We start from the raw sequence: 27,066 nt of genomic DNA, 5'->3' as shown, positions 1-27,066 counted from the left end.
CAGGAAAAAATACACCAAAGCTCAGCTGATGCACAAACCACTGAGTTCTTGTGAAATGGAGCTATAAACCAGGGGGGTGGATCAGTGTGGACACACTAAGTGTAGATATGTATGCCTAAAGTATGAGGTGGTGAAGATGGTTTCAGTGATGTACAGAAACACTATTGTTTACCTGTAATGAATATTTTAACTCGGCAGGGGAGTACGCACTGAAATCAGATTCCTTGGTAGGTTACAAGTCTAAGCTGGACTCAGATTCCAAACCAGAAGCTTGGCTCTTGTGGAGGTAGAGCTCTTAACAACCAACTGAACCATCTATATACCACTCACAGCTGGCTAGCTCATATGGTAAGTGTCTAGTCCTGGTGTGAAACACAGTTTTAATCTCTCAGTGTACTCTGTGTGAAGGATTCAATCTGAAATTCTTTCACACTGTATGAACTACATCTCCATTTTGTCCAGACAGTTACCATATTTCGTGATATAGTTTGAGAGGAGAGCTTCAGCAATAACTTTTTTTTCAGCAATAACTTTTTTTAAAGGAGTTTAATATGCAAGTGAAACAAAGAGCTCAAATTTTCGAATTGTGGCATCATGTATGGTTGGAATTACAGTCTACAAAATGCAACAGAAGTATAATTTGAAGAATATATCTCTTGAAGACACTGGTCAACGGAAAATAGAAACCTATCAGCTGGAACTGGTACACCATGAGAAGTGCCTATGCTATTCAAAGCACAGTCTTTTAAAAATTTCTTCATAGCAGCCATCACATTCGAGTTATAAACATTCTCAAAAGTAAAAGAGAAAAGACAGTATTCCAGATTGAACAAAGGAATTTTAGTGGCAATGCCCCACAAAATGACTGAATACATCCAAAGAAATGACAAATGTCTCAGAACATTCTATCCGCTAAATCAATGAACCAAAATAAAAATGAATTAAAAAATCAAGAGGAGATGATGTACCCAGACAATGGTGGACCAAGTGTTGCAACTACAAGTCTTCTTGGAAACAAACTGACTGACCTCATAATACAGATTTGTACACACCACCAGTTACTTTTATGTCATATTATAATTTCTAAAGGAAACCTGATACAGGTACTCATAACCTGAAAAGCAACTAGAAAGGCATTTTCTTTTCTCATCTGCAGAGCAGGGAGTTCTGCAAAATTATTTGTATTTGAAATTGTAGAGAATCCACAGTAAAATGCTTGCAATTACAGATGCAGCCCTGGTCTTATATGGCTCTGATGACGATCTTCTATAGAGAGCAAGTTTTCCATATTCAGATGTTATTTTGAAAGGACGCAGGTGCATCAAACAGATGTGCCAGTTCAAACCAATATAGATCTACCATAAAAAAAAGTCATTAAAAACACACTACTTGTGTTGACCATCTCAGTCAGTATTTCACTCTGAGAAGCTAGTGGCTGTTTTGTTCCCGTCCAAATGAGTTAACACACCTGCTATCTATTGTCACGTACAGAGATGTACAGTCGTCTCAGGACGGATGTCCTCGTCCGATAGTGCAGCAGTAACTCATTCGAGGGCATTCTACTGGTGGCAAAATTTTTACTATTTTTGGTGAAAAGGAGGAAGAAATGAGAAGATTTATTTCAGTGTGTACAATACGGAAAACACATCCATGTTTCCTCTTCGCTCCCGCTATACGCGTCTCCGTGTGTGCAGATCTCTGCCACCTCTCGAACCGGCGGTGCTCTGCCACCGCCAACCTTCGGTGAGATGAACTACAAAAGGTTTTAAAAAAAGGACACACAACAAAAATGACTTTTCTGAAACGGTGACATCAGTGGAGTCACCAGAGACAGTAGCTGCCCAGACGACTGCAGGACGCCGGTGCAGGTGAAGCGCGCGTCCCCCGGCACTGCGACTCCCGGAGAGCCGGGCGGACGGGCGTGGGGCAGCAGGCAGACTAGCAGCCGCAGCGCCACGACTCAGCTCCGGCGGGCAGTTTCGACTTGCTCAGGTCCACTTTGGAGCCTTCGGACTTCTCGTTGCTGTCAAAGAGGCTCGCCTGCAAGCAGAATCGGGACAGAAATGTACAGTGCGTAATGGAACTGGCCGGTGATGCTCACACAAACTGTTTACTAAACAACATGGTACACTAGATTAATATACAACACAACACTAACATATTTCATTTACAATTTATGCAGATTTTATCATTTATTTGTCTAATCTATTCGTTTCATAATTTTTGTTGTTCAAATACGAGGGTCACTCAAAAATAAATGCACACTATTTTTGTAAAAATACAGTTTTCATTCTGCACATGTGAAAGTTTTACAGTTTGTAGCTACATCCTTCCCACTTGTTTTCGAACTTAGTTCAACCTGCTCCTGTGAGTGGCGCCGTCACAGCATGTCTTGAAGATGGCTGCTACACTTGACGTTCGTCAGAAGCAATGTGCTGTCATAGAATTCCTGTGCTGTGAAAACAAGACAGTGGGATACATCCACAACAGATTGAAAAAGGTGTATGGAGATGCTGCTGTTGATTGCAATACAGTTAGTCAGTGGGCAAGCAGGTTACGTGATAAAAGCGGGCACCTAAGGGGGGGGGAAATTTAAAACCACACCTTCTGCTGGAAAAGTTATGGTTACGGTGTTTTTCAATTCCAAAGGTCACTTGCTTGTGGACATCATTCTAAATGGAACCACCATAAATTCTGGTGCATATGTGACGGCACTGAAGAAACTTCAAGCTCGTCCGAGTCGTGTTCGACCACATCAGCAAAAGTTGGATGTTTTGTTGTTGCATGGTAATGCACGGCCACATGTCAGTCAAACAACTGTGGAAGCGATCACAAAACTTGGATGGACAACACTGAAACATCCGCCTTACAGTCCTGACCTGGCTCCATTTGACTATCATCTCTTTGGGAAACTGAAAGACTCTTCGTGGAACAAGGTTTGAAGATGATGACTCCCTTGTGCATGCTGCCAAATAGTGGCTCCAACAGGTTGGTCCAGAATTTTACCCTGTGAGTAGCCTGACGCTGGTTTAAAGGTGGCGTTAGGTAGTCGAGAGGGATGGAAATTATGTGGAGAAATGAAAATATTGTTCCTAAAGGATGTATCTACACACTGTAAGACTTTCAAACATGTAGAATAAAAAATGGATTAAAAAAAAAATAGTGTGCATTTCTTTTGGAGTGACCCTCGTAATGATAAAATTCTTGACGGAATGTTAAACGGTAAATTTTCTTCCTTCCTAGCAATTAGTCAAATGCTCATACAGAAAAATTGAGACCTTTTACAGCACTCTTTGCCAAACTTTAGAGGAAAGAGGGAAGAAATCTGTATCAACTCATGTCTCCGAGAAGTGAAAATTACAGTTCACTTCTAGTGACAATATCATGAAAAGGATTGACCGCTACTCACCATATAGTGGAAATGTTGGGTCACAGACAAGTAGTCGGGAGGTTAGATGGAGGGGCAGTGAAAAGGAAAGAAGTAAAAAGACTGTCGGTGTGTTGGTGGAATTGATGGCTGTGTAATGCTGCAGTGGGAACAGGGAAGGGGACAGTTGACTGAAGGTCAGTGGCTAACAAATGTTGAGGCCATGAGGGTTACAGGAATGCATGATATATTGCAGGGAGAGGTCCCACCTGAACAATTCAAAAAAGCTGGTGTTGGTAGGTAGGATCCAGATGGGGTAGGCTCTGAAGCAGTCATTAAAATGAAAACTGTTGTGTCGGGCAGTGTGTTCAGCAACTGAGTGGTCTCGTCTACATCTTCATCCATAATCCGCAAGCCACCTGACGGTGTGTGGCGGAGGGTACTTTGAGTATCTATCGGTTCTCCCTTCTATTCCAGTCTCATATTGTTCGTGGAAAGAAAGATTGTCAGTATGCCTCTGTGTGGGCTCTAATCTCTCTGATTTTATCCTCATGGTCTCTTTGTGAGATATACATAGGAGGAAGCAATATACTGCTTGACTCCTCGGTGAAGGTACGTTCTTGAACTTCAACAAAAGCCCGTACCAAGATACTGAGCGTCTCTCCTGCAGAGTCTTCCACTGGAGTTTATCTATCATCTCCGTAACGCTTTCACGATTACTAAATGATCCTGTAACAAAGCGCGCTGCTCTCCACTGGATCTTCTCTATCTCTTCTATCAAGCCAATCTGGTACGGATCCCACAATGGTGAGCAATATTCAAGCAGTGGGCAAACAAGTGTACTGTAAACTACTTCCTTTGTTTTCGGATTGCATATCCTTAGGATTCTTCCAATGAATCTCAGTCTGGCATCTGCTTTACTGATGATCAACTTTATATGATCATTCCATTTTAAATCACTTCTAATGCCTACTCTCTGATAATTTATGGAATTAACTGCTTCCAGTTGCTGACCTGCTATACTGTAGCTAAATGATAAAGGATCTTTCCTTCTATGTATTCGCAGCACATTACACTTGTCTACATTGAGATTCAATTGCCATTCCCTGCACCATGCGTCAATTCGTTGCTGATCCTCCTGCATTTCAGTACAATTTTCCATTGTTACAACCTCTCCATGTACTATAGCATCATCCACAAAAAGCCTCAGTGAACTTCCGATGTTATCCACAAGGTCATTTATGTATATTGTGAATAGCAATGGTCCTACCACACTCTCCTGTGGCACACCTGAAATCACTCTTACTTCAGAAGACTTCTCTCCATTGTTTCTCAGCCACTGTTTGTCAGTGGCCATTCATGTGGACAGACAGCTTGTCAGTTGTCATGCTCACAAAGAACACAGAACTGTTTGCAGATTAACTTGTAGATCACGTGACTACTTTCACAGGCAGGACTGTCTTTGATGGGATAGGTGATGCTTCTGACCAGACTGGAGTATGTGATTGTGGGAGGATATATGAGACACGTCTAGGACCATCAGAGGGATATGAGTCATGAGGCAAGGGGTTGGGAACAGGTGCAGAGTAGGGGTGGATGAGGATAGTACATAGGTTTGGTGGGCTGTGGAATACCAGCATGGGAGGGATGGGGAAGACAGTAGGCAGGACATTCCACATTTCAGGACACGATGAGAGGTAGTCAAAATCCTGGTGCAGAATGTGATTCAGTTGCTCCAGATTTGAGGGGTACTAAGACATGAGTGGAGTGCTTCTTTGTGGCTGGACAGACAGACATTGAGAGGTGGTGGGCGACTGGAGCAATATACCATGGGAGATCCGTTTTTGTACAAGGTTGGGAGGGTAATTTTGGTCTGTGAAGGCTCAGTGGGGGCCTCAGTGTATTTGGAGAGGGACTGCTCGTTGCTACAGGTGTGACGGCCACAGGTGACTAGGATGAACAAAGGGACTTCTCAGTACGGAATGAGAGGCAGCTGTCAAAATGGAGGTACTGCTGGTGCTTGGTAGGTTTGGTATGGATGGAGGTATTGATGTAGCCATCTTTGAGATGGAGATCAGCATCGAGGTAGGTGGCTTGTCAGGTTGAGGAGGACCAGGTGAAGCAAATGGGGGAGAAGGTGTTGAGATTCTGGGTGAATGTGGATAGGAAGTCCTCACCTTTGATCCAGATCACATAGGTGTCATTAATGAATCTGAACCAGGTAAGGAGTTTGGGATTCTGGATGGTTAGGTAGGATTCATCTAGCTGGCCCACAAATAGGTTGACACTGGATGGAGCCATGTGGATTCCCATTTCTGTAGCACAGATTTGTTTGTAGGTAACTCCTTCATTGGTGAAGTAATTGTGGGTGAGGGTATAGTTGGTCATGGTAACCACGACAGATGTTGTAAGTTCGGAATCCATCGTGCATTGGGGAAGGTGGTGTTCAATAGTGGCAAGGTCATGGGCATTAGGGATGTTAATAAAAAGAGAGATGGAGTCAATAGTGATGAACAGAACACTGTGTGGCAAAGGAAGGAGGGTAGGTTGCATGTGATAGCCTGAAGATACTAGAGATCCTCTAGGAGGTGGCACAGTAGTCAGCCATGATGGGGCATCTTATGTGGACTCATTTATGGACGTTAGGAGGTGGGAAATGGTAGTGGCGAGGACAGAGATAGACTCATAGGAGAGATTCTGGGATGGGCCTAAGAATTTGAGGAGGGACTGGTGACATTCTACATGACTTAATGTTCAATTATCATTCTTCAAACCAGGTATTGATCATTATTTTGAGGTAAGTTGCTTCAAAAGCCACATATGCGTCTAAAATTCTAAGTTATTTCTTAGCTGATTATTTTGTCAGTGTTCTTGTTGTCTCCAGTAGGGCACGGTGGTGACTGTGGATCCTATTCTTGTATGAAGATTAACTGCTGAAAGGAGTGTGATATTCGGGTGGTTTCCAAAGATTATTGAATGAAATAAAGTTTCTGAATTTTGAAATAATTATATTCAACAATATTTCACACCCCTAACTAGTGACATGAAATACATCTGTCTCCAGCAGTTCTACAAAAGCATACCATCTCCATTTACAACCAGAGTCCCACCAAGACTGTTCATAATAACAGTCGTATCACACATAAACGAAAGACTTTATGTCTCTGAGAATAACAATCAGTGGTACATCATTAAAAAATTATTAAAATGGGTAACAATTTTAGGCAGAATGCTTCAACATTAATTCAGATATGCAGAATATGAATATTTAAGTATGAAATAACAAGTTTTTATGAACATGCTTTTATATGAAGTCATTTTTTACAACCTAAGATATCAATACTCTCTGGACTCTTGTTGCTCTGTTGGCTTGATTTCATTATGCTAGCCATGAAGTTTCCCTTTTATGCAACATTATTCTTGTGTTAAAGGGCTTTTCTTCTTAACTTGGCATCAAATTTGAAAATTATGTATTCACCTTCCCCTTTCCACCACATAACATCTGGAGCACTCTCAATTCACAACTTGTAAGATTTGAAGATCAATGTTTGGACAAAAAACTTAAGAACACCACCTTCAAAAATTTGAAGATTTGCAAGTAAAAATCATTTCCAGTGTATTTTTGTATTCATTGGTAGGTGAGTGCATAGTGTAGAGATTGGGCAAATGTAAAGTCGGAGGTTCGAGTCCCACTGCAGCAACAACGTTTTGTTACTTTCATTAAAATTTGATGTTCATTACCAAATGAAAATGTTACTTGACAAATATTGAGCAATGATTTTATTAATAAAAGTAACATCTTTTAATTTAAATACAAGTGAAGAAAAATAAAAAAATGCCAACTCATGCACGCTACACACTCACTTCCCGAAGTATGTGAAAAGCAGCTGAATTTTTTATTATTGACAGCATTCTGAAATTATCTTATGTGCAAATGTAATTGTTTTTGAGGATTGTATGGTACTGATTTAGTGAATTGATGTCTGGGCATTGACCTTCAAATGCCATATGCTTGTGAGATGCCCATCCCCCAACCAAATCCCCGTGTCCTCTGTGAGGAAGGGACACGCTGTTCCAAAAGTTAGGAGTGTTTTTCCTTTCTTTTCTGCCTTCCTGTTTTAACTGTTTCTATCAACAGTACTGGCAGTTGTGCTGCTTAAGGCAAGCACTGGCTATACTTCCTTGTCTCTTTACAATTTTAAAAGGTTTCTCTTGTTTTTGCTTTGAATTTTCCATTTTATATAGGTAATTATATTCTCTGTAACTTGCTAAATCAACATTCTATGCCTGTGCACCTAAAGTAAACTAAGTGTTCATTGGGCACAAGTGAACATTAAGAATATTAAGCAAAGGAGATAATTGTACATTTTGCAGAAATGTATTTTAAGGATGTATTGGAATCAGATTCCTGGCCAGCATTGCTCTGTCTACGTTTGTGTTAATGTTTTTAGTTTTGACAGACATAATCCTATGATTATGCGTCTTTATTCTGTTTTAATTTTATCCTGTGATGTGGACAACATTTGGCCCTCAAAATAATTTAATTTTTGTTCTGAAGAAGATACAATTATTCACATCGACACCTGGGTAAACTAAGAAAATTTTACCTCGCAAATGTAGGCTGAATTTCTTAACTTCTTGAACATATTATCACTTTGAATATAATAAATTTTCTCGAGACAGAGAAGCTTATGTCAATGAATCAACATGTTTTTAGAAAGCATCACCTGTGCAAAACTTGGCTTGCCCTTTTCTCATATGATATATTGAGAACTATGGATGAAGGGCAACAGGCAGATGCCATATTCCTACTTTTGTGGAGGCATTTGACATGATGACTATTGGGGATTGTTAACGATGGTACAAGCATGTGGAATAGATTCAGAGATTTGTGTGTGGCTCGAAGACTTTTTAAGTCACAGAACCCAGTATGTTGTCCTCAACAGTGAGTGTTCATCAGAGAAAAGGGTATCATCTGGAGTGCCCCAGGGAAGTGTAATAGGATGGTTATTGTTCCATATATACATAAATGATTTGCCAGACAAAATGGTGTGGCATACGATAAGGTGTCAAAGTTGTGTGACTATAGGAAAATATAAGATGACTTAGACAAAATTTCCAATACGATGCTGTTGCGACCTATTCTCGACTATTGCTCGAGTGTTTGGGATCTGTACCAGATCGGACTTAAGGAAGACATCAAACTCAGAGGTGGACTGCTAGATTTGTTTTGATGCTTTCGGAACTCAAATGGGAATCCCTGGTGGGAAGGCAATGTTCTTTTTGAGGAACACTGTAGAGAAAATTTAAAGAACTGGCATTTGAAGCTGACTGCCAAACAATTCTATTGCCACCATCATACATTGGGCTTGAAGGCCATGAAGATAAAATATGAGACATTAGGGATCATATGGAGGCATGTAGACAGATATTTTTGCCGGCCAGAGTGGCCGAGCGGTTCTAGGCACTACAGTCTGGAACCGCGCTACCACTATGGTCACAGGTTCGAATCCTGCCTCGGGCATGGATGTGTGTGGTGTCCTTAGGTTCGTTAGGTTTAAGTAGTTCTAAGTTCTAGGGGACTGATGACCTCAGAAGTTAAGTCTCATAGTGCTCAGAGCCATTTTTTAGACAGATATTTTTCACTCGCCCTATTTGCCAGTGGAACAGGAGAGGAAATGACCAGTAGTGGTACAGCGTACCCTCTGCCATGCACCATATCGTGACTTGCGGAGTATGTTTGTAGATGTAGCTGTTTTACAAAACTCCAGTGACTCATACTCTTCCCATGTTGGGCCAAAGTATTTCTGCAGGAGATATTTTTATGTCCTATTTTTTTAGAGACAGGAAGACCAATGCCTTTGATCACTGTGTGATTGCAGTAATAATCCCACAAATACGTAAGTTATTAAGGAAGATTGTTATTGCCATTGTACAGATGAAATATTATGTCTTCAAAAAATGTACAATATAAGGAATTATTTTGCCTAATGATATGACCTCAATGTTGCATAACCTGGCAACACAAATTTCCAGACAAAAATGCTGTGACAAGAAGATTGTTGCTCACTCCTTGACACAGCTGGTTATGAATTCATTGTCTACAAGACTTGGCTCATTCTGTTATGTTATCAAGAATTCAGTGCTCTATAACATGAGGACATGGCTGATTTTGAAGCGTACCATTGTTTCACCTGATATACTTCTACTTTAAATTGATAACTGTAACTCATTTTCACAAATTTTGCGACTTGGCCAGTTTTGACACTAGATGCCTCATGTGTGATGAGGTGTGGACTTTCAGCAACTTCTCACCTACTGTCCCTCAACCAGTTCCCTAGATGCTTGCAAAACAGCTGCCCAACTTCATCTGCTAGATGCTCATTCCCAGGTACTGGACCATAACAACAGCCTTTTGTCAGAATTGCTTGTGTCAGTGGATCTCTACATTTGTACCCGGTTTCCCCAATCATCTGTGCTCTGTTTGTATACTATCCTTGCCACTTATTGTCCCTGCACTGCCACTGAGTAGTATTCAGTCTTGCAGTTGTCAGTGATTGTGATGTTCTTCTTCATCTGTACATAAATCTACAACAGTTAAGCGATAATTTTACATCACTGCTACTCTCATTAGAATTAACTTTCCATACAGGGTGAAAAGTATTTAAACCAACAAACTCTGGGAGGTTGTAGGGAGCATCAAAACAAATATTTTTCCTTAATGTCACTTTTTCCTATGAGGATTATTTAAACTGATGGAGGCTGTATTACGCTCTTCAGTTGTTAGAGGCCTTATTATGATCTTCAGTTGTTAGAGGGCATATTACGCTCTTCAGTTGTAGGCAACTGCTGTCCACCAGTGTAGTAGTGCATTGTCTGTGTTTACTAATGGAGCGATACACCTGGAGTGAGTACACTGATATGGTTGGTGCGTACTACGTAGCGCACTACAACGGATGAGCTGCACAGCAGGTTTATCAACAACAATATCCTAATCACCGTATCCGGCATCATACGACCTTTGCTGCTGTGTACCAACGTCTGGACAGGGACACCATTAACGCTAAGAATGCTGCAATTTGAGGAAGCTGTCTTGCAGCATGTGGAGTGGGATCCTTCAATCAGCACTCGTGCAACTGCACGTAACATGGGCACGAATCAGACAAATGTAAGAACAGTCCTTCGAGAGCAATTGTTATGTCCATTTTACTTACAGTGTGTACACAACCTGGAACCAGTTGATTATCCACCCAGAGAACAGTTTTCGCGGTGGTACCTGGAACAGTGTGAAATGTGTCCTACATTTCCATCTTCTATGTTGTTTACCGATGAAGCAATGTTCGGGCGCGATGGAGTCTTCAACATGCACAGTTCGCATGTTCGGAGTGAGGATAACCCACATGCCATAGTTAGTAGTGCTCATCAACTGTGGTTCTTCGTTAATTTGTGGGTCAGTGTTGTTGGGGACTGTTTAATTGGGCTGTATCTGCTACCTAGGCCATTAAATGGCAGGCACTATTTCAATTTTCTTGCCAGAGCATTGCCAGAATTGCTGGAAGTCATCCTGCTCCCTACCAGACAACACATGTGGTTCTAACATGATGAGGTGCCGGCACACTTCAGTTGCCATGTGCGTCGATTCCTGGACCGACGGTTCCGAGAAACGTGGGATGGCAGAGGTGATCCTGTACTGTGGCCTGCTCAATCCCCAGATATGTCGCCTCTGGGCTTTTTTATGTGGAGAGAGGTGCGCAACCTTGTTTACACAACTCCTGTCGCATCAGAAGAGGATCTGGTTACCCGGATAGTAGCAGCAGCAGGAACAATTCAGGATACTCCTGGGGTTTTTGCCCGTGTCAGACAGAACATGGTCTGATGGTGTAACCTTTGTTTACCTGTCAATGGAGGCATTTTTGAAAATATACTGTAATTGAAATTGAGTTGTCTTTATGTGTTGTCTCTTGGTCATAAAAAATGGAAAAGTGTTTGTTGGTTTAATTAATTTGCCGCCAGAGAAATCTTCCTCTACCGGTATAAATACTCATCATAGGAAAAAAATGACGTTAGGGAAAAATATTTGTTTTGATGTCCTCTACAACCTCCCAGAGTTTGTCGGTTTAAATACTTTTCACCCTGTATATACTCTAGTATTGTGTTCCTTATTTCACAAGGAGAAGTTTCAGGCCTGGAAAAGAAAAGTTGTCGGGTTGTATAGTGGTCAGACCATGCTATAATTATTTTTATTATTATTTTAGGGAAAATTAGTTTCATCATCTTGATCTCTTATATTTTACTTCAGAAAACAATATTTTTGCTCCTCAAAATTGACAATGCGTTCATTTTCAATAGTGTACTAACATTCAACTTACTCATGTAACATTGGGTTTCAAAACTTCTCCATACTTATCCAGCAAATCAGCATTTTAATATAATGGTGAAGAATCAAATTTTTTTGATAGCCTTAATTTTATACACAAATTGCAAATTCATGTTACATAAACAACAAATCAAGTACAGTGGAGATGCTGAGTCGCAGATAGGCACAGCAAAAAGACTGTCAGAAAATGAGTTTTCAGCCAACAAGGCCTACGTGGGAGATAGAACGTACACACACTTATGCAAATGCAACTCACACACACATTACCACAGTCTCTGGCTGCTGAGGCCAAACTGTGAGGAGCAGAACACTATGGGAGACGCAGCCTGGTGGTGGGGGTAAGGAGGAGTGTGGGGCAGAGAGAAAGGGGGGGTGGGAGGTTAACAGGGTAGGGGTTGGGGACTGTAAAGTGCTGTTTGTGAGAGCACACAGGGATGAGCTGGAGAGAGAGTAGCGCAGCTAAATGCGCCGGGAGGTGGGAGCTCAGAAGGAGGGTGAGAGGTGGCAGTACAGCAGCCAGAGACAGTGGTCTTGTGTGTGTGTGTGTGTGTGTGTGTGTGTGTGTGTGTGTGTGTGTGTGTGTGTGTGTTGTCTATTTCAGAAGAATACTTTCTGGCCAAAAGTTGACATGTTTGACAGTCTTTTTTGTGCCTGTCTGGGATTCAACATCGTCACTGTGTGATGAGTAGGAGTCTATCCTTTTCATAGTATTGTTATTATTCCACACTGGATTTTCCATTGTTTGATTTTGCCTCACAACTTTTCTTCCATACCATAACCCAGTGCTGTTTTCCTTTGTTACTATTTTCTATTGCATTACTTTACTCAGTGTCCATATCTTCTTCCAAACCACACCACACGCTCTGGCTTATGAGTCACACCCTATCGACTGTCTCATCCACGTGCAACACACGGCTGCGAGACCACGCTGACAGTTTGTGCAGCATCTTGCATCGCACATCACTCCCACTGATATAATTAATCCTAGACTTTCAAATTGATCACTCTTCCTGGCTCACTCTCGTGTATTTTCGCGTGCTATTTTCCATACCTTCCTGTACCATGTGATCTTGTACCTCATCCTGTCAACTCACATGTGGTGTGGCTGTCCCCATTCTTCAGATGTATCTTCCCACTGACCTGCAGCCCACATTACCATCTTTTTGCTTATTTTTATCTTTGATCTCATTGTGATGTCATGTCAATTTCAGTTTGTTTCTGCCTTTCACTATCGGGCCTACTCTCTCAGATTTCATCTTGATTCCCCACACTTCAACTGCTCCACCCTTTCTGTGATTTTTCCCAAGCATTTAGCATATTTCTCAAATATTTTCACATGTATTTCTATGTAATTTACATATTGTTATGCATTTCATTTTTATCCTCCAACTTGGATCCTCCTCCTTGCGCCAATACAAAAATTTTCCTTATCCCTGCCCAAAACCCAGTCTCACATACTATTTCTGCATTACTGCATGGCTCACAGAATCCGCCTAAATGGCCTTAACATCAAATCTACCCACCATTGGCTGCAACCACTCCTTCCACAGTGATATCCATCTGTTCAGTAACACATTGGTTACCACATGGGCTATTGTATATGTACAAATTTATTGAAACAGTTACATAATTTCAGAATGAATATTTCACACTGGAGCAGAGTGCATCCATTTTGATATTTCCCTGAAGATTAAAACCGTATGACACCCCTGGATTTGAACCCAGAAACTTGCCTTTTGAAGGCAGTGCTCTTACACCTAGGCTGTGGGCATTCTATTTCTCCAGTATATCCTTTCTGTAAGTAGTGCTCAACCAGCAAGGTATGCAGGTGAACTTCTGTGAAGTTTGGTAGGTAGAAAAAGATGTGATGACAGAAATAGTGCTATGAGAAGCAGGTTGTGGGTCACACCCCAATGAGATCTGCCTGAGAAAGGTGTGAACAGTCGGACTGGGCTGAGGTCTAATGTAGGATACAGTTATAGACTCTGCATTAAATTTTGATGAGGGACAGTTTTCTCAGTTCTCAATCCTGACTATTTCTGAAATTTTGGCCTGTAATGTCACATCCACCTGTATTCAGAATATGATATTAGAACAAAGAAAACACTAGCTTTGAGAAGTGAGATGCACAGATACATACCCTGCGCTCCCGCTGCTCTCTTATTCTCCTGGCTAACGTCAGGAATGCTTCTTCGATGTTTATGTTCTGTTTGCATGAAACTTCAAAAAATGGCATGTCAAAGTTTTCAGCAATCTGAAAAAAAAAAAAAAAAATCAAAGGACTAAGTACTCATGTGTTTAGGTCTCTGAAAAATAGCTAAGAGTTGTATGAATGAAACTTCAAGGGCTGTGAAGGAGTCACAGCTGGTTGTCACTATAAACTATATCAGTCACTTAGGACTAATGATAAATCCGTTCACACAGATGGTTATGGAAACTACTTCTACATTAATGCATGAAAATCAGACACTTCAAAAAAGTTACATGAAGTACATTAAGTACATTAATGCATGAAAACCAGACACTTCAAAAAAGTCACTTGTCTTCTACATACTTCACTCAGATATTTTAAATGTGAACATTTTATGTTAGGCTTTACCTTGAGTGTTATTGACATCAAATGAAACAACAAGTTTACTGTTACCAGTCACTGTTTATTTATCTCCATGCCACATTTCAAAGGCTTAAACCTCCATCATCAGGTGGATTTATATTTGTTGTATGACGTATGTGGATGTTGTGTTGTTATAATTTTAGGAGGAACTTATGGCACTGTCTGGTGGAGAAACAAAACACTATTTTGGAACATTCTTCTTTTTTTATATAAAAACTAAAAGTAGATCTACTGATAAAAATAAAATAAGTGAAATAGAATACCTCCAGTGGTCACAGGGTCCTTTCACAGTTGCATGTTATTTTTTATTCTAAACATTTATACTGCCACCTGGTTGGTGTTCAACTGTGAATTTTATGTTTTCATGGAAGTTGTTGTATAATTTTTTCAACTCACTGATGTCATATTTTGTGCCATTGATTAAAATGATGGTATCAGACTACATGTCTGTAGTAGTAGATGATATTTTTTGAATAGGTGGTGATTGGAATTCAGATTTTTGTCTTCTAATTATTTATAAATATTTCAGGTAACCATCTGGAAAGGTCTGAGCCCATTGCCAGGCCATCTGTTTGTTTGTTTGTAGAGTTTATTCTATACCACCTGAAATATTTATTTCAACATCTCAAAATAAAGACCTCCAAAGCCCTTTAAAATTTATTTGTGATAATGTTGTTATGATGTATATATTCTTTGTACTTTGTGATAATGTTTCTGTTTTGCTGTATGATCCTTGCACTTAATAGTTTCCAGATGTCATCTTTGTTTACAAAATATGACAATATACATGTCAATGTTACAAGAGTGAAAGAAACCTGTGACCACTAGAGGTATTCTGTTTTAATTATTTTATTTTTGCCGTTAGATATAAGTTTAGTTTTTGTTATGTAAAAAAAATATGTTCTGAGATAGTGTTTTCTGTCTCCACTAGACAATGCCTTAAGTTCCTCCAAAAATCATAACATGACACACACACATGGCATATTAACAAGTGTAAATCCACCTGATGAGGGAGGTTTAAACCATTTAAATGTATCATGGAGATAAATAAACAGGAACACGTATTATGTTCGAGTATAATGACTTTTCTGGAGACTAGAAATCTACTCTGTAGGAATCAGCATGGGTTTCGAAAAAGACGGTCGTGTGAAACCCGGCTCGTACTAATTGTCCACGAGACTCAGAGGGCCATAGACACTGTTTCACAGGTAGATGTCGTGTTTCTTGACTTCCGCAAGGCGTTCAATACAGTTCCCCACAGTCGTTTAATGAACAAACAAAGAGCATATGGACTATCAGACCAATTGTGTGATTGGATTGAAGAGTTGCTAGATAACAGAACGCAGCATGTCATTCTCAATGGAGAAAAGTCTTCCAAAATAAGAGTGATTTTAGGTGTGCAGGGGAGTGTCATAGGACCGTTGCTATTCACAATATACATAAATGACCTTGTGGATGACATCGGAAGTTCACTGAGGCTTTTTGCAGATGATGCTGTGGTGTATCGAGAGGTTGTAACAATGGAAAATTGTACTGAAATGCAGGAGGATCTGCAGCGAATTGACGCATGGTGCAGGGAGTGGCAATTGAATCTCAATGTAGACAAGTGTAATGTGCTGCGAATACATAGAAAGATAGATCCCTTATCATTTAGCTACAAAATAGCAGGTCAGCAACTGGAAGCAGTTAATTTCATAAATTATCTGGGAGTACGCATTAGGAGTGATTTAAAATGGAATGATCATATAAAGTTGATCGTCGGTAAAGCAGATGCCAGACTGAGATTCATTGGAAGAATCCTAAGGAAATGTAATCCAAAAACAAAGGAAGTAGGTTACAGTACACTTGTCCGCCCACTGCTTGAATACTGCTCAGCAGTGTGGGATCCATACCAGATAGGGTTGATAGAAGAGAGAGAGAAGATCCAACGGAGAGCAGCACGCTTCGTTACAGGATCATTTAGTAATCGTGAAAGCGTTACGGAGATGATAGGTAAACTCCAGTGGAAGACTCTGCAGGAGAGACGCTCAGTAGCTCGGTACGGGCTTTTGTTAAAGTTTCGAGAATATACCTTCACCGAAGACTCAAGCAGTATATTGCTTCCTCCTACGTATATCTCGTGAAGAGACCATGAGGATAAAATCAGAGAGATTAGAGCCCACACAGAAGCATACCGACAATCCTTCTTTCCACGAACAATACGAGACTGGAATAGAAGGGAGAACCGATAGAGGTACTCAGGGTACCCTCCGCCACACACCGTCAGGTGGCTTGTGGAGTATGGATGTAGATGTAGATGTAGACTCAGCTATTGTTTTTACCTGATACTTCTTACTAGACATAGAACATTGTTGCCTGTTTGTACAGGGTGAGACAGCTAAGACAGGCCATCCCAAATATATCCAGAATGAATAAATATATTGAGGTGCAATTTTCACCAAGTTATAGTGGACAATATGGCATATTTGATGATGTCTACAAGCAATTTTTAACATTTATAGTCAGAAAATTACAACACAGACTTTGCCTTTTTTCCATACTTTTTTCTGTGGCATATGAAAGAAGCTTCTATGAGAACTTCAGTGACATAAGATGTATGGGGCTCACTCAAATAGTATCGAGATAACAGTGCTGCAAACCAGTGTCTCACTGTCAGGAGAAAAGATTCGAGGAACATCTGGCCTATTATACCAAATGTAAGCAAACAGGTAACTCAGGTATGGTTCGCATGTTTACTATCATAGCTGCCATACCAAGGGCTCAAACTGTTGACCTTGAGTGTTACTACACACTGTAAAAAGATTCTGCAGAAACAACACTGCACATTTAATTTCATCTGGAATTAACGGCAGCACAGGTCTGTGTTAAAAGGCACTTCAGGCCTTCAGAAATCATCACCTCATTGATATTTCACAATAGACATCTCGTTTTAACTTTCACCACAGATAAAAGTATAGAAGTGTTAAGTTTGGTGAATGTGCAGACCATTCTGCATTTCCTGAATGACCTTTTGAATGCTCTCAGAATGTTCTCCTAAGAGCATCAGTTATTACATGTCCAGAATGGGAGGGACATCCATCATGTTGCTACCACCCTGATTGCCTTATATCCAGTGGAATATCTTCTTCCAATAACTGCAGCAGTAGCGTATCTTAGGAACTCTAGATACTTGAGTGTATTTGGATTCCCATCAATAAAACAGATAACAGTGATGCCTGTCTTGAAAAATATGCACCAAATACTGACAGAACAAAAATGTCACTTTTACACACTTCTTTGAGCCAGTGTGGATTTTCAACTGATGACTGGTGCATACTGTGAAGACTGGCTTGCCCGGGTTTGTAAACAATATTTACTTCTTAAACAAAATTTTGCACAGATGTGTCACACCTCTTGGCACTTTTGGCAGATAACATTTGGAGAGCTATGACCAATTTTGGAATTCTGCTGCTAAAATGTTAGTATTGTTTGTTTCACCAGTTTCTCTTCTTTTTCTTTGGTGCACTACATTCTGCACATTGCCAGTTTCTAGCACTTTTTTTATAATGTTTGCAAAAACAGATCATGAGTGCTTGGCATGATCTTGGTGCTCTTCAGCATACAACCTGCACTGGTGCTCTAATTCAATTCAATTTAATTCAATTCAATTTATTAGCGTCCTTGTAGTACATCATCGAAATGATATAGGACTTGTCAACAAACATTACAATTTAAAATACATATACATGAAAATTTGTAATTGAATTTACATGTCACAGACATTACAATTTTAATAGAACTTTTAGAACATTAACATAAAAATACACAAGTAGGATAACAATGTACAAAAAAAAAAAAAAGGTTAGTGATTCTCACATCAAAGATTATTTACATTCTTACATTAACAGTTTCACACTTTCATAGAAACAGCAAGTATTTAAATGTGAGCAATTACACATATTTAGTATGTCAGAGAAATATTAACTGCGCTTTTATTGTCAACGATTCACAAACTCTTCAATATTGTAAAAACTATTGCTCAATAACATGTTTTTTAATTCTCTTTTAAATATGTACAGTTTTGGTATTATTTTTAATTCTTTGGGGAGAGCACTGTAGAGGATTTTGGGTTGGTATAGTACACTTTTGTGATGCATAGCTGTTTTATGAATTTCTCTGTGGAAATCATTCCTATTCCTTGTTTTGTAGTTGTGAAATTCTCTGTTTAATGTAGAAAATTCCTCGTGTTCTTTTAAGAAACATATGCTTTCATATATGTATAAAGATGGTAGTGTCATGATTTTTAATTCTTTGAAAGCTTGCCTACAAGAGTCTCTATATCCTATACCTTTTATTATTCTGACTGCCTTCTTTTGTAGTCTAAATGAGTGTTTTGTTAGACTGATGTTCCCCGAAAACTGTACGCCGTATCTTAATAAACTGTGCATGAATGAGAAATAAACACATATACTGTTTTAATATTACACGAGCTTTTAAGCATTCTAAGTATATAATAGTTTGGCAATATTCACCCTAGACGGTACCCATTTTTTTTACTGTCGTATGCATTATGAATGTCTCAATAGCTTTACAAGCAAGTTATCTGATTGCTACAACAACAGAATACCGATAGGCTTCAAGTGCACAGGTAAACACAAGAACCTTATATGAGTTATGTGCTTGCTCACATTTGGTATGATGTGGAAAAAGTTTGTGGAACCTCTTCTCCTGGTGGTGGGACAGGGTCTGCATCACTGTTATCTTGATACTATTCGATCAAGTCCATACATGTTATGCAGCTGAAGTTCTCCTAGAAGATTCTTTCTAATGCCATAGAAAAGTATATAGTTCCACAAGAAAAAACAAAGTTGGTGTCATAATCTAGTGACTATAAGTGATAAAAATTACTTGTAAATGTCAAAAAATCTGCCATATTATCTTCTGTTACTTGGTGAAAACCACACTGTCATATATTTATTCATTCTAGATATATTTGGTGTTGGCTGTCTTAGCTGCCTAATGTACAGGGTGATTCAAAAAGAATACCACAACTTTAGGAATTAAAAACTCTGCAACGACAAAAGGCAGAGCTAAGCACTATCTGTCGGCGAATTAAGGGAGCTATAAAGTTTCATTTAGTTGTACATTTGTTCGCTTGAGGCGCTGTTGACTAGGCGTCAATGTCAGTTGATGCTAAGATGGCGACCGCTCAACAGAAAGCTTTTTGTGTTATTGAGTACAGCAGAAGTGAATCGAACGAAGTATGGTGTTAAACCTCCTGATAGGTGGTGTATTAAATGTTGGTATAAACAGTTTACAGAGAATGGGAGTTCGTGCAAAGGGAAAAGTTCTGGATGGCCGAGAACGAGTGATGAAAATGTAGCACGCATCCAGCAAGCATTTGTTCGCAGCCCAGGAAAATCGACTCGCAGAGCTAGCAGAGAGCTGCAAATTCCACGATCAACTGTATGGAGAGTCCTACGAAAAAGGTTAGTTATGAAACCTGAACGTCAACTACCCGAGGCGATGGATCGGCCGCCAGGCAGCCCGTGACAGAGCACTTCATCACTGGCCTCCAAGAAACCCTGATCTTACCCCCTGCGATTTTTTCTTATGGGGGTATGTTAAGGATATGGTGTTTCGGCCACCTCTCCCAGCCACCATTGATGATTTGAAACGAGAAATAACAGCAGCTATCCAAACTGTTACGCCTGATATGCTACAGAGAGTGTGGAACGAGTTGGAGTATCGGGTTGATATTGCTCGAGTGTCTGGAGGGGGCCATATTGAACATCTCTGAACTTGTTTTTGAGTGAAAAAAACCTTTTTAAATACTCTTTGTAATGATGTATAACAGAAGGTTATATTATATTTCTTTCATTAAATACACACTTTTAAAGTTGTGGTATTCTTTTTGAATCACCCTGTATATTAGAAACGTCGAAAACCATGTAATGTGAATGTCAGTGCCAACCGTAATTTACATACTGATATGTAGCTAGCCAACTGTGACAGCTGGTAAATGAAAAACCTGATCCCAAATCCATATAGGTGTGAGGAATGCACACTTCGAGTGAAGTATGTGATACATTGTAATTTTTATATGTTTTTACATATTTCTGATTTTATTTCTTTCCTTCACATATATAATATGAGGTTCTTTCAAATGAAACCTGGTCAGTGTGTCTACCTTTGCCTTACATGTAACTGCAGGTATGGTGGCGCCGTCTATGGGTAAAGAGACTGACAAGTGCGCACTGTTTGATGTCGCATAGCGCCAGTGTGGTTTCACACTGAAGAGAGTACGGTCATACAAGTTATCGTCCACTACCAAACATGCAGGCAAGTAAGCAGGAACAACGAGGAGTGATTCAAAGTTTGGTGGCAGAGGAGTTGGAAGCCATGAAATGTATTGACAGATGAAGGCTGTATACGATGAGTACAGTCTGAGTCATTCAAGTGTTGTGGAATCTTGCAAACGATTCCTTGAGGGACGCGAGTCACTGGAAGACAATGCTCATTCTGGACAGGCTCATCACATCGGAAATGGTTGTGGAAGTGAATGCTTTAACCTCGGAAAACCGCAGAATCACCATGTGTTTGGACCTCTAAAACAAGCTATTCACAGACATCAATTCACAATGGATGATGAAGTGTGTGACTGGGCCCAGGTGTGGATCTGACAGCATCCTACTAGCTACTTCAAGGATGGAATCGACCAGCTAGTGTCGCAATGGGGTAAATGTGCCAACAGTTTTGGCGACTATTTTTGAGTATCTGTACTGTGTATAACTACATTTTTGAGTTAATAAAATCATTACCACTACTTTACACTAGTGACCGGGTTTCATTTGAATTTCCCTTATAATATTTACCATCATTGGAAGTAATTTAATGATCTGCAGAGGACAAAGTTCATCATCTCATTTCTAATGCAAAATTATGAATCTGTACCAACTGAAATTTAGTGTAAACCTGTTTCTCTTCAGTTGATTCGATAGTCTTAAAGTCAGAAAGGCAGAAATTAATCCAAGTGATGCAGCTTTTTGTACAAAATATGTATTATTTTCAGATAGAAGTATCTGGAAAACACTGTAATTGTTATAGGTAACTGTTTAAAATGCAGAGAGTTCAAAGCTTCACAATCTCTAGCACAATTTTAAAGTTATATTAAAGTGTTGATATTGGAATGTGAGTAAATGGTGGAAGCAAAACTGATTCCTTTTTTCACAATTTGAATATTTCTTTTATTATTTTTTAAAATAAAATCTTGCAAAACTTTATATACGGAAGTTTTATGTTTAACAAAAATGTTTCTCTGCAATGTCATTTCTTTATGGAGAACATGTTGCCCTACTTAAAACTTTGTGCACAATCTACTTCTCTTTGCAAATCATGATAAATAAAAAATTGTAACAATTTAAATGTTATTCTTATTCATTTATGTATAGACTGTGCAAGGCCAAAGGCCTTTTCTAAGGAGTTGCTAATGGCTGGAGTTGTCAGTCAGTAATGTGGCAAATTTATAGCAACATTCAGACAGACAAAGGCAGTATATTTTCTCCATGTATATAATATATAAATAAATATGTAATATACAACAAGAAAATATCCACAAAAATCTTGGAAAGTTCTTGACAAATTTACTTCAAATTTTTACACATTTATCTAATAAACATTGGAATGGACATAGGCTATACATTTTTTTAAACAACACTGTACAGGTTTTTCTGTACTAACTGACCACAAGAAAGTTAATGCTGTGCTGTGCTGTGCCATGCTATGAAAATGTACAGGTTACGTTTTCTTTCCCGCGATCAGTTTTAACTGTGACAGCAAGCCATTTAAATCATTAGACGAATTGTTTTTACTCTGCATATACTTTTTCCTTACATATAATTTTAAACTGAATTGTATGAGCAACTATTTGCTGTTTTTTCTTCTTCCTTGTAGCCAGTTTCAGCAGAACACAGGAAAGTTGTATTTATGACTGATCAGCTTATGATTAGAATAGTACTAAGGAATCTGAATCGTTCAAAACTTTGTAATCCTATTGATTTACAGATCACAACTATGGAAAATACCATCACTGAATGTGCTATCCTCACAGATCCAGCAGTTGTAGAGGTCTCTCTCACACTCCGTATGCAACTGATTGATTTTAAGTGACTTCATTTCCCAATCAAGATGTTCTTGGCAAAAACAATAAATAATTAATGGAAAATCTCATATAAGATGTGAAACAAATACTAACAAAGAGATAGAGGGGCTGGCCAGTACTTACCTCAGCTCAGTACAGCCGATAGATACACATCGGCTGTACTGAGCTGAGGTAAGTACTGGCCAGCCCCTCTATCTCTTTGTTAAAACAATAAATAACATAGAGAGGGTAAGAGATGGACAGATTGGGGGGGGGGAGAATGGACATAGAGAGGGGGGGGGGAGATAATGAACAGGAAGAGAGAGAGGAGAGAAGGAGATCAGGATGTAAAGCCAACTCTCGTACATACAAGGGCTATTCAAAAAGTAAGGTGACTTTTAAAATTGCGTGGGCAATGTACATTCGATTATCGATCCTGAACGTATATTCACAGTTTCAAGTATACAGTATACTTTATTTGTTTTTGACAGATAGAAAGGTCAGACAGGTTTTAGTGTGCTCAGCAATTTTTGGCTATTATAAAAAAATGGAGCAAAGAATGTACATCAAATTTTGCATGAAAAATGGAATCAATTGCTCTAAAACACTTGAAATGTTGACAGTGGCATACAGTGAGCCTACTCTAAGTAAAAAAAAAGTTTACAAGTGGTGGAAGCTCATCCAACATATCCAACCCCGAACCTCGCTCTGGATGACCCAGCACATCGACAACAGATGATAACATCTAAGCTGTGAAGAAAATTGTTTTGGAAAATTCTCAGATTACCATAGGAGGAGTTTCTGAGGATGTTGGCATGTTGGTCGGTTCATGTCATGGAATTTTTTTGGATATTTTGGGCATAATATCTGTGTCAGTGAAATTTGTTCCAAAACTTCTCAATTTTGATCAGAAGAACTGTCACATGAGCATTGGTCAGGAGCTCTTGAATTATGTCAATGATGATCCTGATTTGCTCAAAAGGGTCAGAACTTGTGGTGAAACATGGGTTTATGGTTATGATGTTGAAACCAAAGCCCAATTGTCCCAATCAAAGCATACCCGAGAGCCAAGACTGAAAAATAGCACTCCAAGTTCGATTATGTGTCAAATTCTTGCTCACTGTTTTTTTGAATTACCATATATATAATGAATTTTTGCCTCAAGGTTATATGGTCAATAAGGATGTTAAGCACTGTTTGTGAGAAGCAATACACAAAAAACGGCCAATTTGTGGAAAAATAATTCATGGCTTTTGCATCACGACAATGCACCTGCTCATTCATTGTTGCTTGTGAGAGACTTTTTGGCGAAAAAAAAACACAACAATCATGCCTCAGCCACCATATTCACTGTGACTTTTTCCTGCTCACAAAACTGAAGAGCCCTATCATAGGATGAAGATTTTCAACAATTGAGGAAATAAAAACTGCATCGTTGGAAGTATTCAAGGCTGTACCAAAAAGTGCTATTGGAAGTGCTTCGAGGATTGGAAGAAGGATTGTATCTCATAGGGATTACTTTGAAGGGGACAACATGAACATTGATGGATAAATAAATATTTTCACAAAAAGTCAGCTTACTTTTTGAACACAGGTCGTATTTAGCAATTGTGAAACACTACTGGGTTCTCTAGGATTGTATATTATCCATTTTTCCCTATAGCTTACTGCTGTTTTCCTCAGAATTTCAAACATCAGGCACCATTTTAAATTGCTGAACACTTTTTTGAAGTTGACAGATTCTATGAAGTGTCTTGATTTTTCTTAAGTCATGATTCCATTATCAGTCACAATGACAGAAATGCCCCTCTGCTCCCTTTACCTTTCCAAAAGCGAAAAACCATCATCTAATGGATCATCAGTTTTCTTTTCCATTCTTATGTACATTATTTTTGTCAGCAACTAGGATGCATGGGCTATTAAGCTGACTGTCCTCGCTACCTTCAGAACTGTGTGAATGATATTTTTCTGAAGACGGTACACCTTCAGACTCATACATTCTACACACCAACTTGAATAGTGGCTAAGTTGCCACTCCCCCAAATTATTTCAGAAATGCTGAATGAATGTTACCTATACCTTCTGTCTTATTGACTGTGCACTTGAAAAGCTGACGTTACTATTGCAACCGCTATGTCTTCTGTATGGACTCCAATTTTTTCATCAATCACACCATCAGATAAGTGCTTACCTTCATTGATGCCTTCAATGTATTCTCTGTCATCAAAGTAATCTTATTATTAACCACATGTATCATTAGGCACTAAATTTGTAGGCTTACAGGTGTAAGAACCTGAAGGTCATGAAGAGGTTACACACTTTACACAAAACTTTTACTGCACAATGCACACACATGCATATTGGCCATCACAGACTGTGAAGCTCATGTGCTGACATTACAATATTCCTTCACAGACGGCAATCTCGTGCTCTCTTTGGATTCTGTTTTCGTGGACACCCAGCTGCTGAAGGTGCTTCTGTCGTTCAGCCTCCAATCACTTCCTTGATGTTCCAAATGAACGAGCTCTGTCAGAAGGCATATTCTCTGCACTTTCATTTTCTGAAAGGCATTCAGTTGTTTCATCAATCTTTACAGTTCCTGGTTCTCTCTATGTCTCCAGGTGTTCTCTTGGTGGACTGGTCCAAGGACATTTCTCACAATTTTCTGACAAAAATTGACAGGCTTTTTTATCTTTATTGGTGGTGCTTAAAGTGTCTACTCCATATGACAATACAGATACCATCACTCTTAACTGATAGATTTTATCTACTTCAGACTGAAGTAGGTTTTAGACAGATTGATAATGGATTGATTAATTTCTTGTTTTAGGTTTATGCCTTTTTAAACAGATGCCAAGGTATTAAAAATTTTCCACTTTGGCTGTGTTCCCCATTCCAACCTGTAAAAGGGTATTATTAGGGGCTTCTCTGAATATTTCTATCATTTCAGTCTTCTCTGTATTAATCCTCTGTCCAATTTCACTGACATTCTTTGTTAATTTGAAGAACAACATTTTTGCACTAGACTGTGTATAACTCTTTTTTTTATTTTTCACATTAACAGATTTGGGCATTGCCCATTCTCAAGTGTGTCTCTAGTAACGTATGTCGCTACAATAGTGTCATTAATTTAAAAATTGGTGTCATGCATAATTGTGCAAAGCACAGTCACCAAACATCCTCATTTGCAGTATTTCCTACAAAACACACTCTATACACTCATTCAATGAAGTGTCACATGTGCAATTTGCAATTTTTAAATTATCGATGACCATATAGTGACATATGTTACTAGAGACACACTTGAGAATGGGCAATGCCCAAAATCAGTACTGCGAAAAATAAAAAGAATTAGACACAGTCTAGTGGAAAAATGTTGTCCTTCAAATTTATTGAGGCTGTGGAGCTCACACAGAAGAAAATATTCTTTGGTAAATTCTCTATTATTTCTGCCATCTGTTCCTCTGACTCCACTATGGCTTCATGTCATCTGCACAACCCAATAACTGTGTTCTTCCATTTAGCTTCACCCTTTGTCTTCTCTTTTTATTTCCTGAGTTACTTTCTTGGGAACCAAATTAAAAAGCAATACTGAAATGGCATCACTTTCTCTCGTGACTGTTCTGATGCTGAACTCCTCGGTTAGCTCCCCATGGTATTTCCCCTTGGTTTTTGTCTCTGCTGTACACACCCTTCACCCAGTCAATTAACTTCATCGATATACAAAGCTGTCTTCGGATGTTGTGCAAATGTAATCTGTGTATTCTGTCATAAGCCTTTGAGAAATCTACAAATGTTACCACGACCCTATGGTTGAATCCTAGCATTTCTCCCAGAATTGTCTCATAGGGAAAATTTGATCCACAGTTGATCCTCCTGCCCAAAAACCAGCTACTCTCCAAAAATATATTCAGCAAATGGCTTCCACTTTTCAGGAATTATTAATGATAGAACTTTCTATGATACGCTTGACAGAGAAAACCTATGTAAATACTACAATTCCTTTTATTGTCTTTCTGTGCAGTCGGACAATGGTAGCTGACTTCCACTCTTTTGGGATCTACTTTCTCCATACTTCACTTCTGAGACTGTATCTCTCATTTGGAACTGTTTCACCTCCTGCCTTCAGTATCTCTGCCATCATTCTATCTTCTCCTTTTGCCCAATTATTCTTCAGTTTCTTGATCACTTACCTACACCCTGTAGAGTCAGTTCAATTTCTTCCTCCTCTACTCCCTCTCCAATTCTTCCTTTTGGGAAGACATTTTCAAGATTTTCAGCATTCAGCAACTCCTCAAATATTCCCTCCACCTGTCCACACTCCTTTCCTTATCCTTAGCATATATGCATTCTTTGATCATTCCTCACACATTTCATCTTCTGAAACAGACTGCACGCTTTGATAGAATTAATACTATTTTGATGTTAGCAGCACAGTCCACAGTGCATAGGAAAACAGGGGGGAAGAACATATGCAAGACCAAGGTGAAAGGTTGCCAGCCTTGCAGCCAGAGAGAGCATTCATTAAGCAACAACACATGAGTATTTGAACACAGCAGTCCCTCTTAGATCAATGCACTTTGTAGATT

At 39.3% G+C, this 27,066-nt stretch overlaps 1 protein-coding gene across 1 annotated transcript in view; it reads right to left on the bottom strand.

Annotated features, from left to right (window-relative positions):
* Positions 1-1,938: 1,938 nt before the first annotated feature.
* LOC124718677 (ras-related protein Rab-8A) overlaps positions 1,939-27,066 on the bottom strand; it is a 254,876-nt gene continuing 229,748 nt past the window's right edge. Inside the window, exons 5-6 of the mRNA XM_047244302.1 lie at positions 13,885-13,998; positions 1,939-2,040 (exon numbers count right to left, since the gene is read on the bottom strand). Coding sequence (XP_047100258.1) covers positions 1,939-2,040; positions 13,885-13,998 — 216 coding nt within the window. The remainder of the gene's footprint in view (positions 2,041-13,884; positions 13,999-27,066) is intronic.

The sequence above is a fragment of the Schistocerca piceifrons genome, chromosome 10 (assembly GCF_021461385.2).
Source record: "Schistocerca piceifrons isolate TAMUIC-IGC-003096 chromosome 10, iqSchPice1.1, whole genome shotgun sequence".
NCBI classification, from domain to species: Eukaryota; Metazoa; Arthropoda; class Insecta; order Orthoptera; family Acrididae; genus Schistocerca; species Schistocerca piceifrons.
This window is presented reverse-complemented; position numbering and strand designations above follow the sequence as displayed.